The sequence below is a fragment of the Clinocottus analis genome, unplaced genomic scaffold (genome assembly GCF_023055335.1).
Source record: "Clinocottus analis isolate CAN_PGR_092001 unplaced genomic scaffold, fCliAna1.0.p SCAF_9, whole genome shotgun sequence".
NCBI classification, from domain to species: Eukaryota; Metazoa; Chordata; class Actinopteri; order Perciformes; family Cottidae; genus Clinocottus; species Clinocottus analis.
The window spans coordinates 1,935,124-1,952,400 of record NW_027176251.1 but is presented as its reverse complement, the minus strand read 5'-3'; the positions used below and the strand labels follow the sequence as shown (position 1 = coordinate 1,952,400).

Genomic DNA, 17,277 nt, shown 5'->3' with positions numbered 1-17,277 from the left:
ATTGATTAATATTGGTTATTATTGCAGCAAGAAAACATTTTAAAATATTTCGATATTATGAGTTCAAAGTAAATAAAGATGTGAGTATTTTCTTTTCATGATACTTTTCTACTTGCAGTCCACATTCATCAAAGTACAAATACCTGAGTATATGAAGTAAAAATACCTGAGTACATAATGCGCATCAGAGACTTGAAGAGCTTAAAATGGTGTTTTATTGATTGAGATAGTAGTTGTTTAATTTCTTCACATTGGGATCAAACTGAATCTGAAGGCAGGAAACTGTGATGTCACACGGAGGAAGGGACGACGATGATGATAATGTCATTAGTTGTAGCCGTCTTTCTCCGTTTGTGATTGGCTGGATGGTGCAGCCAGCGAGAGCTCAGGCTGGATAGGCTCCGCCCCCAACACGCCTGGGGTGAACAAAATAAACTTAAGACTTTGAGTTATTAAATAAACATGAACACAGCAATGATCATTTAAAGCTAACTAACGAGCTAGCTGACGATCCAAAACAACAACAACACAAACAAACAAACAGTCGTACACACTAGTACAGACTAAAGTGGGTGGGTTCTCACCGCTCTGACTGGTCTGACCGGTCAGTCTGGGTCCCAGTTGGCTCCAGAAGGAGCAGGAGCTCTGACTCAGACCCTGCCGCTGTTGGAGGGCGGGGCTTAGCTCCATATAGGTGGGCGGGGCCTCAGAGGACAGAACCGGCTGCCAGCGGGGCAAAACTGACTCCGCCCACACACGGGACGGGTTCGGGTTCCTGAGGAAATATAACAATTTTGCTTTATCATCTATCACAGGTTTATGCTAATGTCACTACTGTAACTAACTAGAGTTAATCTAACTCGTTAATCTAACTCGAGTAATATAACCAGTGTTAATACTAATCTAACTAGAGTTAATTTAACTAGTCTTATTCCAACTAGTGGTAACCTGACCCGGTCTTGATGAAGCTGGAGACGTAGGTCATCGTGGCCAGAGAGAGGCGTCGGTCCGAGGAAGTGAAACGCTGTGAGCTCATTGGACGATGAGGCGTCCCGAACACAAACTGAACGTCCAGAGGAACGGACGAGTCGGCCCTGCCGGAAACAATTGATTAATATATTTGATCAGCGCCGATCAGCTTCGCGGATGTTACGCTAAGCTAACAGCCGCTACCTGTCATGAGAGCTTGAGGGGGGTTGGTGATACAGGAAGACATTAGCTTTGCTGTTAGCCCAGTGGCTAGCCATCTGCAGGCTGGGACAGACGATGAACAGATCTCTGCAACAAACAAATTAAGAAACTATTTGTTTGTTGGAAACAATAAACAAAAAACAGCTGGAAACTAAATCTCTTCTCTGACTTGAAACGGTCTGTTTCCTGAAACTTGTCATCAGATATGAGTCAAGTGTTTGTTGTGAGTCAGCGTTGTTGTCTTTGTGACCTGGTGGCGTTGTTGAGCGCTCTCGAGAACAGGTTGTATCCAGCGGGGGAGGGGCCGTGGTCCAGAGAGTAGAACCAGGCCGCCGCCTCCTTCAGCAGGTCACTTCCTGTCGCGCCGCCCAGCGAACGACTCAGAGCCTCGTAGAACGCCGTCTTGCCATCGGCGCGACCGCGGAGGGCCTCAAAGTCCTGAAGGCACCAAAAATACTGTGAGCATACCGTTAGCTTCAACCACTTTTACCCCAAAATACTGTTGCAGTTAGCTTTAACCTTCTTTACCCCAAAATAATGTTAGCATACCATTAGCTTTAACTCTCCAAAGTACTGTGGATACTTCACTGTATTACACCGGAGGCCCTATGTGGACTGATAGCACTGGGACATTGATAAAGACCTTCGATAAAGGGCCGAGCCCCTGTTCCCTCACAATGTGACATTGCTGCTTCGTGTTTGTGACCTCTGACCTTTATCCTGCGAGCTCGGCCGATCAGCCCGTCGTGCTCCGACGTTCCCAGCAGCAGATCCACCCTGCGGAGCGCCGCCGGAGAGATGGGCCGCTGGACCGGAGACCAGGACCTGAACGGCCCGGACGCCGCCAGCAGCTGCAACAGAAGCTTCCTTTAACAAGGAACACTGAACCGGAGTTACATCTTTCCAACGGTCCCTAAACACATTGCGTGTGAAGTTCATGACGGACATCATGTAGCAGAGCCTTTTCTTTACCCATTGTTGGTCAAACTTGTGGATTTCGATTCTATCGTTTTCTAAAGTTCATGAATTTTGATCAAACCTTCTGAATGGTTTCTGTCTCAGTAACATAATTGTTCTGTTCTCCTTCTACTTCACAGGCCTGAATGAATTTAAACTTACTTTGGTCTGAGCGGCGTTCAGCACAGACGCCGGCGTCGCTCGCAGGCAGGCGGCCATTTTGTGGTCATCGGTGAGGTCAGAGGTCGCGCAGCCGAGCTCTGTGGCCAGAGCCATCGCCTGGCGTCTGGAGGAGGACGAGCTCTGGACCAGAGAGGGAGAGAACACGGAGCCGCCCTGCAGAAGAACGTTATATTATGTTATATATTATATATCATATTATATATTATATTAATATGAGGAGGACGAGCTCTGGACCAGAGAGGGAGAGAACACAGAGCCAGCCTGCAGGAGGACCAGCTGTTATATTAATTATATTATTATTATCATGTTACTGACGTTTTGGAGGAGGAAAAAGGAAGAGGAGGGCGAAAAGCAAAAGTCGGAGGAGAATAGGAGGAGCAAAAGGAGGAAGAGCAGTTGGAGCCAAAGGAGGAAGAGGAGGGTTCTCACCAGCAGCATCATGCGCTGGAACAGAGGAGAAGAAGAGGAGAAGCAAAAGGAGGAAGAGGAGGAGGGTGCTCACCATCAGCATCATGCGCTGGAATAGAGGTGAGGAAGAGGAGGAGAGGAGATGAAGGCTGGTGATATCGGCACCTCGGCGCTCTGAGCCCACGGTCACCGCTGTTCTGTCCCCGCCCACCAGAGCAATGTGGGTGTGAACCCAGCGGAGCACCGCCTCCTGGTCCGACAGCCCGTAGTCACCACGGAGTCCAGGCCCTGCAGTGACATCACGGTGACATCATCACGGTCATCATGAGGTCATACTTATATTATAAATGTATAAAATTACAATATATATTTACCCGTGCTCAGGAACCCCAGCGCTGCGGTCCTGTAGCTGGCCGTTACCACGACGATGTTACCCACAGCCGCAAGGGTGGAGCCATCCAGCAGTCCTGGCTTCTGATTGGACGAAGGGTTGAAGAAGAAAACCAGCACTGGGACACGCCCTCTCTGACACAAAGAAGACAACGAAGAACAATGTAATGTCGAGAGAATATTATACATTTATAATGAATATAATAAATACATGATGAATATAATATAATAAATACATAATGAATACTATATAATTTATAATGGATATTATCAATACATAATGAATATAATATATAATAATAAATGGAGCACCAGAGCAGCCGGACTGAAGATGTTCAGGAAGAGACAGTCCTCACTGGAGGAAGAGGAGGAGTCTTCATCTCCGGGTTGCAGACAGCTGGGACTGAGAGAGAAGAGAGAGAGAGAGAACTGTAAACAACTGACTCAAGTCAAACTTTATTGCTGTCTGCAATGTGTGTACATATTTAGATATCTATATAATACCGTGGTTTGGTGGCGTTCCAGGTTCCCGACCAATCAGCCGGCTGAGCTGCTTCAAAACGGAGCGATCCTATTGGTGGACGTGCGTAGGGGACGCCCAGGAAGTGGACAACGGACTTCCTGTCTGAGCCCAGGACCGCTTCCTTGACAACGCCTTGCAGGGTCCCATGACCCGGGATGGAGATGGACGTGACCAACGGCAACCGCTCTGATGAAAAAAATGAAATGATTGTCTGTCTTCTTCTCTGATTATCTGTCCTCTTCTTTGATTGGCATATCTGCTCTGGGACCGTCTCACCTGTCCTCAGGTACACCTGGGAGGCGGGCTCTCTGATGACCAGTCTGCAAGAGGAGGCGGGGCTTGAAGTGCTAGGGGCGGAGCTTAACCCACAGGCCGTGGTGTCAGGGTAGAGGACGCAGCGGGTGGCGGACCCCGTCTCGCTGAGCGACACGGCGACGCAAGAAGACTCTGCCTCCTGACAGGCTGAAACAGGAAGTGAATAAGCTATGAGGTCACCGCCTCCACCGCAGCAGCGTGCCGGTGAGAGCGGTGGTTACCAGTGAGACACCAGTCCCGGGTCACGTCCGCATCCGAGGCCACGTCCCGGCTCACATGGATGACATCATACGTGGAGACAGACGCGTCCACCAGGACCGACGAGGCCGGGAGCCGGTTCCACCGGTCCAGAGACACTGCAGGTACCACGAGTACTCAGTCAGTACTTCATTAGAGTGTCACAGTACTATTGTTACAGGATCAGGGTCAGAGATTAATATAGTACTTTTCATTTCGTACTTTTCATTTCATTTCATTACTTAGTCTCAGGAGTAGTAGAGCTAGTATTAGCATTAGCATATTAGCAATAGCATATTAGCAGTAGTATTGCCAATAGTAGTATTATCATTAGCATATTACCAGTAGTACTATCATTAGTAGTATTATCATTAGCACTACTGTCAGCACTACTGTCAGCAGTACTTTCAGCACTGCATGCTGGTAGTTGTAGTTTTGTAGTTCTCACCGTTGTTGCTCTGCAGGCTGAACGGAGGACAGAGAGCCGGAGACGACGGCCACTGGTTCACTGCAACACACAGTCATCACACTGTGTACTTGTATGTGCTTGTAGTGTGCACTTGTACATGTTTACTGTGTGTACTTGTACTTGTGTGTGTACTTGTGCAGTACCAGGTCTCTGATACTTGTACTTGTGTGTGTACTTGTACAGTACCAGGTTTCTGGTACCAGCCCAGTGGCTCTGGTCTGGTCTCTGTCGTCTCTGTGCAGTCCTGAGTCCTCCAGGACGTCACGTCGTCTTCACCGCAGGTTAGAACCCCGAGAGAGAGGAGAGACACACACACCACGCTGGAGCCACCTGTGCACATACACACACACACACACACACACACACACAGACAAACATAACATACTTTTTTTACATTACAAAAAGTGTAAATTGACTTCCACTTGTGTGTTGTTGTTGTTTAGAGTACTCCTCATAAATATACGTTAAAGGTTAAAACCTACTGGTTACCATGGTTACCTGGTGATTTGGTGTCTCGGACGAAGCCGAAACCACGGCAACAAGGGTCCTCGTCACAGCGGCGCTCACACTGCATGAAGCTGAACACACACACACACACACACACACACACACACACATTTAAATATTTACTTGTTAAGTTGAAAGCATGACTTGTACTTGAAGTAGTGTTTGTGCGTGTGTGTTCACGTGTGTCTCTGTATGTGTGTGTGTGTGTCTCTCTGTGTTTGTGTGTGTCTCTGTGTGTTACCCCTCAGTCAGAGGTGTGTCTCCTAGGAGGACTCGGCTGCGTACGGAGTAAGAAACCATCTTCTGGAAGGAAACTCTCTCGTAGAAACTCTTCACTGGTCCGCTGAGATCCACTGAAACACACAGATACCTGAGTCCTGGCTCTTAGCTCCTCAGTCCTGGCTGCTAGCTCCTAGCTCTTGGCTCCTACCTCCTTGCTTCTTGCTTCTTGCTCCTAGCTTCTGGTTCTCAGCTCCTAGCTTTTAGCTCCTAGCTCCTGGCTCCTAGCTCCCGGCTACCATCTCAGGGCTCTTAACTCCTGGCTCTAGCTTTTAGCTCCTCGCTCCTAACTTCTGGCTCCTGGCTTCTCGCTCCTAGCTCCTAGTTTTCAGCTCCTAGCTCCTGCTTCTAGCTCCTAGCTTCTCGCTTATAGGTCCTGGCTCCTGGCTCCTAACTTCTGGCTCCGAGCTCCTGGCTCTTAGCTGCTGCCTCCTACCTGCTGTATCCTGGCTCTTAGTTCCTAGCTGCTGGCTCCTGGCTCCTAGCTCCTGGCTCCTAGCTCCTGGCTTCTAGCTCCTGGCTCCTTGCTCCTAGCCACTGACTCCTAGCTCCTTACCCTTCTTGCTGTAGGTGCTGTTGGGCAGTCTGGCCAGCAGGTAGCGGCAGCGTCCCCTCAGAGGATTGTCGTACGCTCCACAAACTCTGCTGTCTGGAAACAACGAGCAGCCGAAGAAGGAACCTGCTGAGTCGCCGACTCCCAGGTCAGCAACGGCGCACCACTGCTCTTCATCACAGCCTGAAACACATCATCACCATCCTAATCATCCTCACCGTCACCCTCACCATCATCCTCCTCATCAGATCTACAGACCCATCCCTAGAGACGTACGTGAGAGACACCAGAGCAGTGCCTGCTGGGAGTTGTAGTTCTTTCTGTTGAGCCAGAAGGAAAGCGTGGGCAGTTTCCTGTCCGGTTCCACGAGGACGTCGTCCTGCGACAAAGCCTGGAACCTCTGCTGGACCGAAGCTGTACACAAGTATACCAGTACACTGTTTTTACTGTGTGGTATTAGTACTGCTACTTTGTGGTATTAGTACTTCTACTGTGTGGTATAAGTAGTATAAGAAGTACGAACCGTCCAGAGGAGGACTGAGTCCTGCTGCTGCACAGGAAGAAGAACCAGAACCATCAGCTGCGGAATCTGCTCCGGACAAATAACAAAAAAACACAAGATCAACACCAGGAAGAACAGCGCCCAGCTGAGCCACGGGGCAGCGGCCGTAAAGAGGGCACGAAGGTGCGTTCAGGTACCAGAGTTCAGGTAGACGGCCTGGAAGCTGACGATGGAGGCCTGGTAGTCCTTCTGGTTCTTACTGTCGGCCGGCAGAGACGAGTCAGCTGGACAACAAAGAACGTCAGGAACACGGAAAACACGGAGAACACGGTCACGACTGTTCAGATGACGTGCAACATTAGAATGCAGCTTCAACACATGAAGCATGGACTTCTCTACAACCAGAGGAGTCTTCCCCTGGTGGTGAAGAGAGAGAATGCAGCTCACTGATGTTGAACTTTTGTCCCCCGAAGTCCAACAGGAAGCTCCTCTGCTGCTTGTTGTAGGTAAGCCCCGCCCCACAGATGCGATTTGCCGTTCCTTGACCAATCACATCCCAGTCCTGGTCCCCGCACATCAAGACCGACGGAGCTCTCAGCCAACCACAGAGCAGAGACCCTGAGAGAGAAAGAGAGAGAGAGAGAGATGGGGGGGGAGGTTATTTATCTCTCCATCCCTCAAGTTTCATTCCTCCATCTCTCAGCTAACGTGGTTCTCCTGCTCACGCACCTCCCTGCAGGCGGTTCTCCTGCAGGAGGAACCCGTCGCAGCAGGCGTCGCGGCTGCAGCCGTCCTGGCAGAACCGGTGGGCGTCAGAGAGGGAGGTCCTTCTGGAGGAGAACACCTGAGTCCTGAACACACCTGAGATTGCCTTCATCATCTTCATCCTCTCAAACGCCACGCCTGAGAGACACACACACACACACACACACACACACACAGTTACATGCAGACACAGACACACACACCTTTGTATTTTTGTTTTATTTGTTTTATTTTTCATTTTATGGTGTATAACAGTAATAACAATAACATATATATATATATATATATATATATATATATATATATATATATATATATATATATATATATATATATATATATATATATATGGAGCACCTTTCTTCCTGATGACCAGGAGATCTGAGGCCCCTCCCCTCACTCTCAGAGAGCAGCTCAGCGAATCAAAGAGCTCGGCCTGAGGATTACCCAGAAACCCTCTGGTCTGAGACGACGAAATGAAAAGAAGATGATTATTGATCATCAGATAAGATAAACATTTATCACACACAACAACAACAATAATACAGACTCTGATCATAAATCATTAATAATTATTACTGAACATAGAAACACAATAAATAAAACAACTGTGTGTGTGTGTGTACCTGCTGGGAGGTGTTGCAGTGTGTGTTCAGTGTGTGTGTGCTGTACAGTTCACACTGAGTGTGTCTGTTGAACAGCGCCACATGGTGGCACGATGGCTCCAGCGCACACGCTAAAAGAGATGACAAGCAGTCAGCACACACACACACACACACACACACAGACCATAATATTCAGAGTGTGTTTGTGTGTGTCCGTCACCTTGGACACAGGATGTGAGGTCAGAGGTTGTTGTTTGCAGGACTTCAGTGTCTTCAGCTGCGACAATAAGATCTGACCTGGGAACAGCCTGAAACCTGCTCAGAACTACACACGCACACGGTCACACACACACAGTCACAATGGGCTTCACATTCGTTGGTCTGAACTGCTCTCTGATTGGCTGCTGAGACTCCACCTGAGCACTCATCATCAGTGAGAGGCGTGTCGCGGTTGGTCCACTCAAGCCCCGCCCCTTTGCTGTCGACACACCTCCACCTGCCAGACAGGAAGTCGGGCTGAGCAGACAGGAAGTCGCCTCGCTCCGAACACCGCAGACCCCGCCTCTGACACTCGGTCACACCTGACACAGGTAAACACACATGTAAATACACACACAAAGGTAAACAATGACCCACACACACAAAGGTAAACACATACACACACGTTGAGCGTCTCATTGAGGACTCACACTGACTGACAGAAGTCGCTCCGGAAGGGGAGGAGCCTCTGGGACACCTGTTGCAGAAGTCCCGCCCCTTTTGGTCTTGATAGGTCCCTTGAGGACACCGGAGACACACCCCCTCCCCGGAGAAGCTCCCAGCGGGACAGACGACTGCGAAGACTCAACCAATCAGGGTCCGACGTCACCGAGACGCCAATGGACTACAAAGATGGCCAACTTACCGCATCCTTCGCCATCACCAAGCAGCTGGTAACCGGCGGAGCAGCCGAAGCTCGCCATTGTTGCGGAAATAAGGTCGGGCTCCGACGTGAGCGCAGAGCGGATATTACCCAGAAGCCCCCGAACGCCCTGTAGGAGCCTGGACTCATTCAGGAACGCACCTGGAAGGACAGGTGGTTAAAGATGGTGCCTGGAGTCATACCACACACACACACGCGCTGTGCTCACCGACGGCCTGAAGGTCGGGGAGCTCAGAGGTTGGGAGGTCAGACAGGTGGGCGGTCCAGGTGAGGGTTAGCTTCAATGCGGCGTCGCCATCGCACATCACACTCACCGACGAGGTGTCACACAACGACACGGAGCGACCCGACACCGGAAGCTACACACACATCACAAACTTTTCTTTTTGATTTTTCTTTTTTTTCAATACAGTAATTTAGGGCTCAATGCAGTACTTTGTGGCTCAATACAGTACAGCCCGTGACTTACTCTCAACCAATCAGAATGCTGGATTTTATGTCAGCGTGTCAGCTTACCTGAGCGGAGCAGAGCCCCCTGCTGGTCATCAGGGGGAACACCAGAGACCGTACACTGCTGACCTGAGAGCAGGACGCTGACAACGACCAGAGCTGAGAGGAGGACATGGACTGGAAGGGCTGAGGGACTACACACACACACACACACACACACACACACACACACACATTAAAAGGTCTTAATGATGTTAATTTTTCAGAATAACTTATTTAAATTAGGCACAAAAGTAATGAAAGTAATGCAATAATAAACTATATATATAAAAATTAGTTTTAAAAAGTATTGTTGACAGTGAGGATCCTCTTACTCTGACAGGCTCCTCCCACCGGCCTGTCGTCTCCGTCCCATTGCCGGGTCTCGGTCCGGCACAAGAAGCTGGCGACAGGTAGTGAGTTCTGGTAACCTTGATGACAAACGAGGTCACAGGCCTGTTGCCCGTTGGCCACCGGCCGGCACAGCAGTGCACCATGGGTAACGGCGGCGGCAGCGCAGAGAGGGCCTAGAGAGGGAAGCAAGAAACCAATCAGCGGCCTGCTCTCGAGCTGCGACTCCTCCCACTGGATGGCGCCACTCACGGTCACAAGACGGCGTCCGTCCTGACAGACGGGCGGTTCGGGTCCCGCCCACTTCCTGCCCATCCTCAGAGACGCACCAACAGGAAGTGACATCACACTGCAGCGGCATGAAGGAGCCGTCAGGATGACACTGGAGGCCCTGAAGTTCACACCAGCTGGGACCTGAACACACCACGCACAAACACAAACAGAGATACACACACGAAGAGACACAGTTTACAAGTTTAATCTGTGAAGCGGGACAGTGAACACATCGCTGAGAGTTTAAGTGTGTGTGTGTGTGTGTGTGTACATGTCAGCTGTCCTGCAGCGCTTGGCGTCGCCGTCTGTATCGTCTCTCCGGTCACACGGTTTACACACCAGCCTGCAGTGCCACCTGTCTGCAGCACTGAGAACCTCCCATCCTGAAACACACACGTGCACACACACACACACACACACACAAATGTTTGTGCAAAATGTCAACATTAGAAAATTAGAGTTATGGTCAAAAACATGTTTTGTGAGGTTTTATGTGGTGTGTGTGTTTGTGTGCGTGTACCTCGTCACACTCCGGTCGGTGCGGTAACGTAATGTTAAATCCTTTTGTCCAATCAGAGAGCAGCGTGTGAGCCTGAGCTCTCTGACAGCGAGTCAGACCTGCAGGAGGACAATATATATATATATATATATATATATATATATATATATATATATATATATATATATATATTCAGATGTATATATATATATTCAGATGTATATAAATATAAAATACGCTCACATGTGGGCAGATGGACTGAGCGGCTGATCAGAGAATCAGAGACGAATTCTCCTTCTTCATCAACACACCAACACTGAGCTGAGGAGGGGGAAGAGTGTGAGAGCGTGTGTAACCTGTGATGTGGTAACACTGTGTTTGTGTGTGTGTGTGTGTGTGTAACCTGTGCTGTGGTAACACTGTGTGTGTGTCCATTCTCCGTCAGCGTCACACTGAGGAGTGAACATCTGAAACGAGTGATTCCCTGGAGGCCGGAACATCTGGACGGCTGATAAACAGACACAACAACAACAACAACAACACTGGTGAGGCCTTAAGGGACGATGAGTAAACGTGTAAATATCACAAACGTGTGTCACAGAGGTAACCAGTGATGACCACTTCCTGTTGCATGACTTTAAAAAGAATCAATAAAATATGAAAATGAGAAAAACTAAACTAAAACTAAACATTTAACTGTTTCCTCCAAAATTTAAAGGGACAGCGTGTGAAATGTATTAAATATGTATTAATAAATCATATGTACTCAGATACACTGAGTTATCTAGAAAGAATATCTCTATTATAGACCGTTGGTTGCATTCTGCAGCTTCGCCACTAGATGTCACCAAAGCTGACACTGTTCCTTCAAACAGTTTCCACTGTCCATCAGAGCGTGACTCACTGGAGAAAGCAGCCAATCGCAGAGCAGCTCTGGAGCGGCTCAGCAGCTGCTCAGAGATCCGCAGCTCCTCCTCCGATTGGTCGATCAGCAGCTCCTCCGGGGTCAGACGCAGGCCGTCGGCCAATAGAAATCCGTATCCCAGAGGAAGGTGGGAGGAGTTAGAGAGGGCGATGACGCTCTGCACTTCCTGTCTAAATGCCGTGACCTCATCGGACGCCCGAGAGCAGCGACCTGTGTATGATTATATATTCATATATAATTTTGTTTTCTCCTCCTCCTAAATCTCGTCTTTATCTTTGTATGTGTTGTGTTTCTGACCTGCAGACTGAAGCGTCTCGTTTGTGCTCTTCAGACCTGAAAGATGAAACACAGAAATAATCTTTAAACCTTAACGTCACTAAAACGATCATTCACAAACATGAAGAGTGAGAAAGACGACACTCAATAATAATAATAATAATAATAATAAAAGAGGTGGAAGTGTGAAACAGATTGTTTTTACACTTCCATTTCCTAGTGCTCCTCTTTTAACAACTTTAATAAATAATTCTTATGAAGGAAATATGACATCAAACTAAAGAGAGATCATATTTAAGAAGATTAAATGTGTGTAACAGATTAAATGTGTGTAACAGGTTAAATGTGTGTGTCTCACAGCTCAGGCCGGTGCTGGTCGGCGTCCCCTCCGCGTCCACGCAGAAGCAGCGCTGGCCGGCGCACTGCAGCGGCAGAAAATCTCCGTCCTGCGAGCACGCCGGGATGTGGACCTCGGCGCCGGCGGCCATGTTTCCTCTGACCTTCAGTGCCGCTGCCCGCCGCGTCTCGCAACGGGTCGGACAGCGAGGTCGACCGCCGGTGGTGCGCGACCCCGCAACCTCCTGACCCCGAGCGTCAACGCACCAGCACGCTGCGTCCTGACACTGGAACTCCCGGAAACCACCGCTCGGCGTGCAGCTGGGAACAAAGATGGCCGCCGAGTCCGAGTCCTCAGAGCAGGAACGGAGCAGAGGAACCAGAACCTGTGATGAGGAATGTTAGTGATAAACTGAAGGATGAAGTGTTCCTGTATGTGTTGATGAATGTTCATGATAAACTGAAGGGTGAAGCGTTGGTTCTGACTTGTTGCAGTGAGGAGGCATGAGAGCTGCTGCTGCTCCTCAGTGTGTGCTGGAGGGCTGACAGGAAGGCCGGGTCCTGCAGAACCCGGCTGACGGTCTGGACCCGGTCCCGGTTCTCCTGCAGGGCGGCGCTCTGAGAGGCGAGCCAGTCCAGAGACAGGGCCCCTTGAGCTCCCACCGCTCCGCTGAAGTTAAAGGAAGCGGCGTTCTTCAGGAACTTCCCTCCAAACAGGTTCTCCTGGAGGCGGCGGGGAGGCGAGCGAGCCAGGGCCCGCAGAGCCCCGCCCACCGAGGGGAAGACGCCGTGGAGGACCTCCACCAGGACTCCGGAGAGGAAGGAGGCGGGGTCCGCCTCCGCCGGCAGGAGTGCCTTGAGAGGCCGGAGGAGGGAAAGGCAGGAGGCCGGGGATCGGACGGAGGGAGGCTCAACGGGTCCAGAGAAGAGCCGGGAGAGAGCCTGGCGGCGCCGAGAGGGACAGTCAGCGACACCTGAACCTGAACCTGCAGGAGGAGGCGAGGTGAAACAGTATCGGTCTTTACTATTAGTCGATTCTGTTGATGCTTCCTAATTATTTTTACATTACATTTCATTTAGCTAACTTAAAATAAGTGCATTCAACCCTGAGTACAAACTCAGAACAATAAGAAACAAGAAAGTAACGTTAGCAGCACCGCTAACGAAGAACTAGTAACGTGAGCAGCACCGCTAGTAATGTTAGCATCACTGCTAACGGAGAACCAGTGGCGGTTCACTTCAGTTACATGGTGATGCATTTAGGCTCTGAGTACTGTCTGTAAATGATAACGTCGTTATGTAATCTAGTAAAATGTCGTGTTGGTGATACACTAGCATAAAGATGTGTTTATCCTCACTGCAGACCAGGGTGTCTCCCATCTGCCTTGTCCCAGTGAGCTCCATCCCAGTGAGCGGCCTCCCAGTGGGATCCACGCACCAGCACGGCCCCCCCTGCTGGCACTGCCTGGAGCTGAAGGCTCCTCCGCTCCCACAGGATGGGACGCGAGCGCTGGACGCCTCCATCGCTGCCTCGCGCTCCACCTCGCAGGCAGAGGGACCTGAGAGACAGCAGCTCTGTGTTAACCAGTTTCAACCAGTTTAAACCAGTGCTTACTGGTCCAGATGTTTAAACCAGTTCCCGTCTGCTCAAAACAGTTTAGATCAGTGAAGAAAACTGCTGAGGGTGGTTTCAACTGGTCTAAGTCAGTTTAAGTAATCCAGATAATGTTAGTAGTTAACTATTAATAAACTAACCAGTGTTAACTAGTGTTCACTATGGTTATCTTGGGTTAACTGGTGATATGTTCACTAGTTAACCATGGTTAACTCAAGTTGACTAGTGTCCACAAGTTTAAACCATGGTTAACCAGTGCTGATTAGTCAAGAATAGTTGTTTAAACTGGGACTAACTTGGGTTAACTATTTAACCAGTGTTAAATTGTTTAAACTAGTTAACTAGTCTAAATGTTTCTCTTAAATAACTACGTACGAGATTTAAAAATCTCAAGTTTGAATGTGTCTAAACCAGTTTGAATATGTCTACACCAGTTTACATCTGAAGTGGCCCGTGGTGGCGAGCAGAACTCCCAGCATCCTCCGCTGCAGTACTCGGTACACGTTGGTCTGAGAGAAGGAGCGACCGGAACGGAGGCCCGAGAACGCTGAGTCATACACCTCAGAGAGGAGGAGCTCCACACCTGACAGGAAGTACACCTTCATCATTATCGCCATCATCATTATCACCTTTATTATCATCATGATCATCATCATCCTCAATATCACCATAATTTTGTGTGTGTCTCTATGTATGTATGTGTGTGTGTGTACCTGTGTTCTCCAGCTCTCGTCCTCTGCTGTCTGAACAGAAGCAGAACGATGAAACCGCTGGGAAAAACTTTCTGAAACTACCGAACGTCTCAAAGGCTTCTGGGAACCTGAACACACACACACACACACACACACACACACACACACACACACACACACACACACTGTAATACACACTTAGATACAAAAGACAGACACACTCAGGCAGACAGGTACCTGGTGAAGGCCTGCAGCAGGTCCAGCTGCTTCCTGTCCGTGGCGTTGATGAGCTGGCACTGGACCGGCAGGAAGCTGCCGTCCGCGGCGCATTGAGGAGGAGAGTGAGACGGGGAGCTGTGCAGGAGGCGGCGCGCCCGCACCTCACAGCTGCCGGGGCCTGAGGTCAGAGGTCAGAGGTCAGCAGCACTCACACACATGTATCTGACTTCATGACATCATCAGCGGCGGCAGGACCATACGCACAGCGCTGTGGCGTCCCGCTCTGCCGCGTCCCATACAGCTCCATGCCGTCCTGATCCACGCACCAGCACTGCCCCCTGCTGGACGAGCACTGAACTGACTCAAAGAGGCCGGAGGCAGAGCACTGCAGGACCGACTGCTGCTGGCAGGGAGACGCACCTGCAGACGGACAGGTGAGGGACCGACAGGTGAGGGACAGACAGGTGAGAGAGGGACAGGTGAGGGAGGGACAGGTGAAGGAGGGACAGGTGAGAGACAGACACATTCAGTGAGATTAGTTTTTTATTACCCCATTAATGATGTGGGTATCTATATATATTTATTTTCTCTATATATATATATATATATATATAATGTATATAAAATAAATGTATTTGTATATATATATATTTAAAACATAAAAGCGTTCCTCACAGTGAGGAGCAGAGCCGTTGGTTCGAGTCCCGACAATCTCCTGACCTTCAGCATCAACGCACCAACACTCGTGACCCCGCCCACTGCACTGCACAGACCTACACACACACACACACACACAGACACACACACACACACACACACACACACACACAGTGTTACAATAGGTTCAGATCAACATGTGTGTTGATCTCAGGCAATTACTCACCTGAAGCCGCCATCGTGTGCACAATGGGGGACGTCCACTCGTTGCTCGGCAACAGCCACGCCCCTTAGCAATTCACATCGGCTCAGCGTCTCCGTCTCCAGCTGGTACTCTGCATGACGACAGGAAGCAATGACATCATCAGCTGGATTGAGGATGTGATCGAGGACGAAAAAGGGAACTTTATTAACTCGGTGAAGCAAAGTGTCCTCGAGACGTGATCGGCAATGGCGAGGTCGGAGGCATCTGACCAAGACGCGCTGCGCAATTGCACGTTGCTCCACGAAGTGTCTACTGTTAATAAAGTTCCTTTTTCTCTCGTCAAAGTGGTTAAAATAGCTCCGCAGGTCCTCTACATAGAACCTCTATACCCGTAATAGTGCAAAATAATTGTACAGCAGAGTGAGTGTCTGCTGTCCATGTGACAGTTTGTATGAACACGCCGTGTATTTAGTGCGTCTGGGACACACCACTGATCCTGGAGGATGTCTGTCTGACATAAAGTTCAGGACAGACCGACAAAACAAGCTCCTTCTCCTCCTTCCAAAGCGACATCACCAGAGTTTCTCTGAAAAGTTCTGACATGTTCAACAAGTGAAAAAAAAACACTGTAAGAACAGACAGACAGACAGACAGACATTACCTGAAGCTTTGCCCTGCAGCAGCCCGAGGCAGCCGGCCAGGAGAAAGGCGATGATGAGCAGCATCGTCTCTGTGGTGCCGGTCTGAGCGTTTGCAGGCTCTTTATAAACCTGCAGACCTGCTGAGTCACCTGCGAGGAGGAGGACGAGGATCGCACCTTCCTCCTCCTCGTCTGCCCGTCCCTGCAGAACCAGGGGCCCTCGAACGCCACTCAGGGAGGCGGCCATTGGGCCGTGCAGCGCTCCCATTGGACGAGAGGGACTCTGGAACGCAGGGCGAGAGGTCAGTGTGACGTCTGCTGTTCTCCTCCAGAGCTGAAGAGCTCTTACCTGAGGACCAGGTGTCCACACACACCCATTTACATTATATATATATATATATATATATATATATATATATATATATATATATATATATATATATATAAAATCTTTCTTTCTATTATCCTCTCTTGTGTTAGCGGGTGGGTTTCGACCCATGTCTTGAATCAGCTGTAAAATACAGTAAAAACAATGATCTATCATCAAAGTGTTCCTCATCTCTTGGTTACCTTGTTATGCTTCCTTATCCATGAACACATTGTTGTATGTTGTAATATTTTTGGGCATTTTCTTTGTCAGGATACCCCTCCATTTCGATTAAAGAAATGTTGAAATGAACCTCAAAACAATCCTGTAAATATGTATAAGGTTATTGTATTACCTGACTATTAGTGATGGCTATTAAAACACATCTTTTTAATACATCTGTTTTATTTATTTGTCTATTTATTTTAATAGTATTAACTAAACTAATACTTATATTAATAAAGTCACAGTTATCAGTGAAAAAAGTGGAGATAGTCTATTTAACAAACTGCATGAAGTATTTAAACACAGTATGTGTATTTATACACAGTGTGTGTATTTATGCTGTGTTTTGTGTCCTGCTCATACGCGCAGGATCGATTTATTCTGGCGGAATGCGTCTTATTATATTTATTATTTATTTAAGTCGGTATGTTTTTCTGATTGTGACATCAATTTAAAATAACACAATATAATTATTGTTTCTCCTCGACATGTTAAAGCCTTAAAGTATAACTTTGTATTCTTTAGTTCTGTAGCTCATACCTTTTTTTACATTTTTTTTTTTAATCAAATAATGTATATTTCAAATTTAATAGCTTGGATCTTTTGTACTTCTTTCTCTTATTTTGCTCACTGTTTTTTGTCTTTGTATTGTTTCAGGAAGCTTGAGAACAACAAAAATATTTCGATTTTTTTTCTTAATTT

The 17,277-nt window shown here is 48.5% G+C and overlaps 1 protein-coding gene across 1 annotated transcript; it reads right to left on the bottom strand.

The window, feature by feature from the left end:
- Positions 1-197: 197 nt before the first annotated feature.
- tg (thyroglobulin) lies at positions 198-16,230 on the bottom strand. Its single transcript, XM_068569703.1, has 49 exons — positions 16,005-16,230; positions 15,365-15,473; positions 15,157-15,254; positions 14,746-14,901; positions 14,500-14,659; positions 14,284-14,390; positions 14,010-14,153; positions 13,314-13,514; positions 12,442-12,935; positions 11,978-12,341; positions 11,641-11,676; positions 11,323-11,553; positions 10,822-10,926; positions 10,662-10,739; positions 10,440-10,537; positions 10,191-10,302; positions 9,899-10,060; positions 9,631-9,822; positions 9,323-9,450; positions 9,015-9,165; positions 8,789-8,947; positions 8,574-8,717; positions 8,301-8,465; positions 8,105-8,209; positions 7,906-8,015; positions 7,637-7,742; positions 7,244-7,417; positions 6,962-7,132; positions 6,712-6,798; positions 6,536-6,601; positions 6,289-6,426; positions 6,016-6,195; positions 5,422-5,533; positions 5,172-5,251; positions 4,860-5,003; positions 4,653-4,712; positions 4,189-4,323; positions 3,929-4,114; positions 3,634-3,838; positions 3,442-3,532; positions 3,114-3,264; positions 2,834-3,027; positions 2,311-2,484; positions 1,905-2,042; positions 1,442-1,629; positions 1,174-1,278; positions 954-1,094; positions 585-775; positions 198-416 (listed from the first exon to the last, which is right to left on the bottom strand). Exons 1-49 carry the CDS (start codon positions 16,228-16,230, stop codon positions 328-330), a joined length of 7,341 nt encoding a protein of 2,446 aa, XP_068425804.1. The 3' UTR covers positions 198-327.
- Between the last annotated feature and the right edge of the window lie 1,047 nt (positions 16,231-17,277).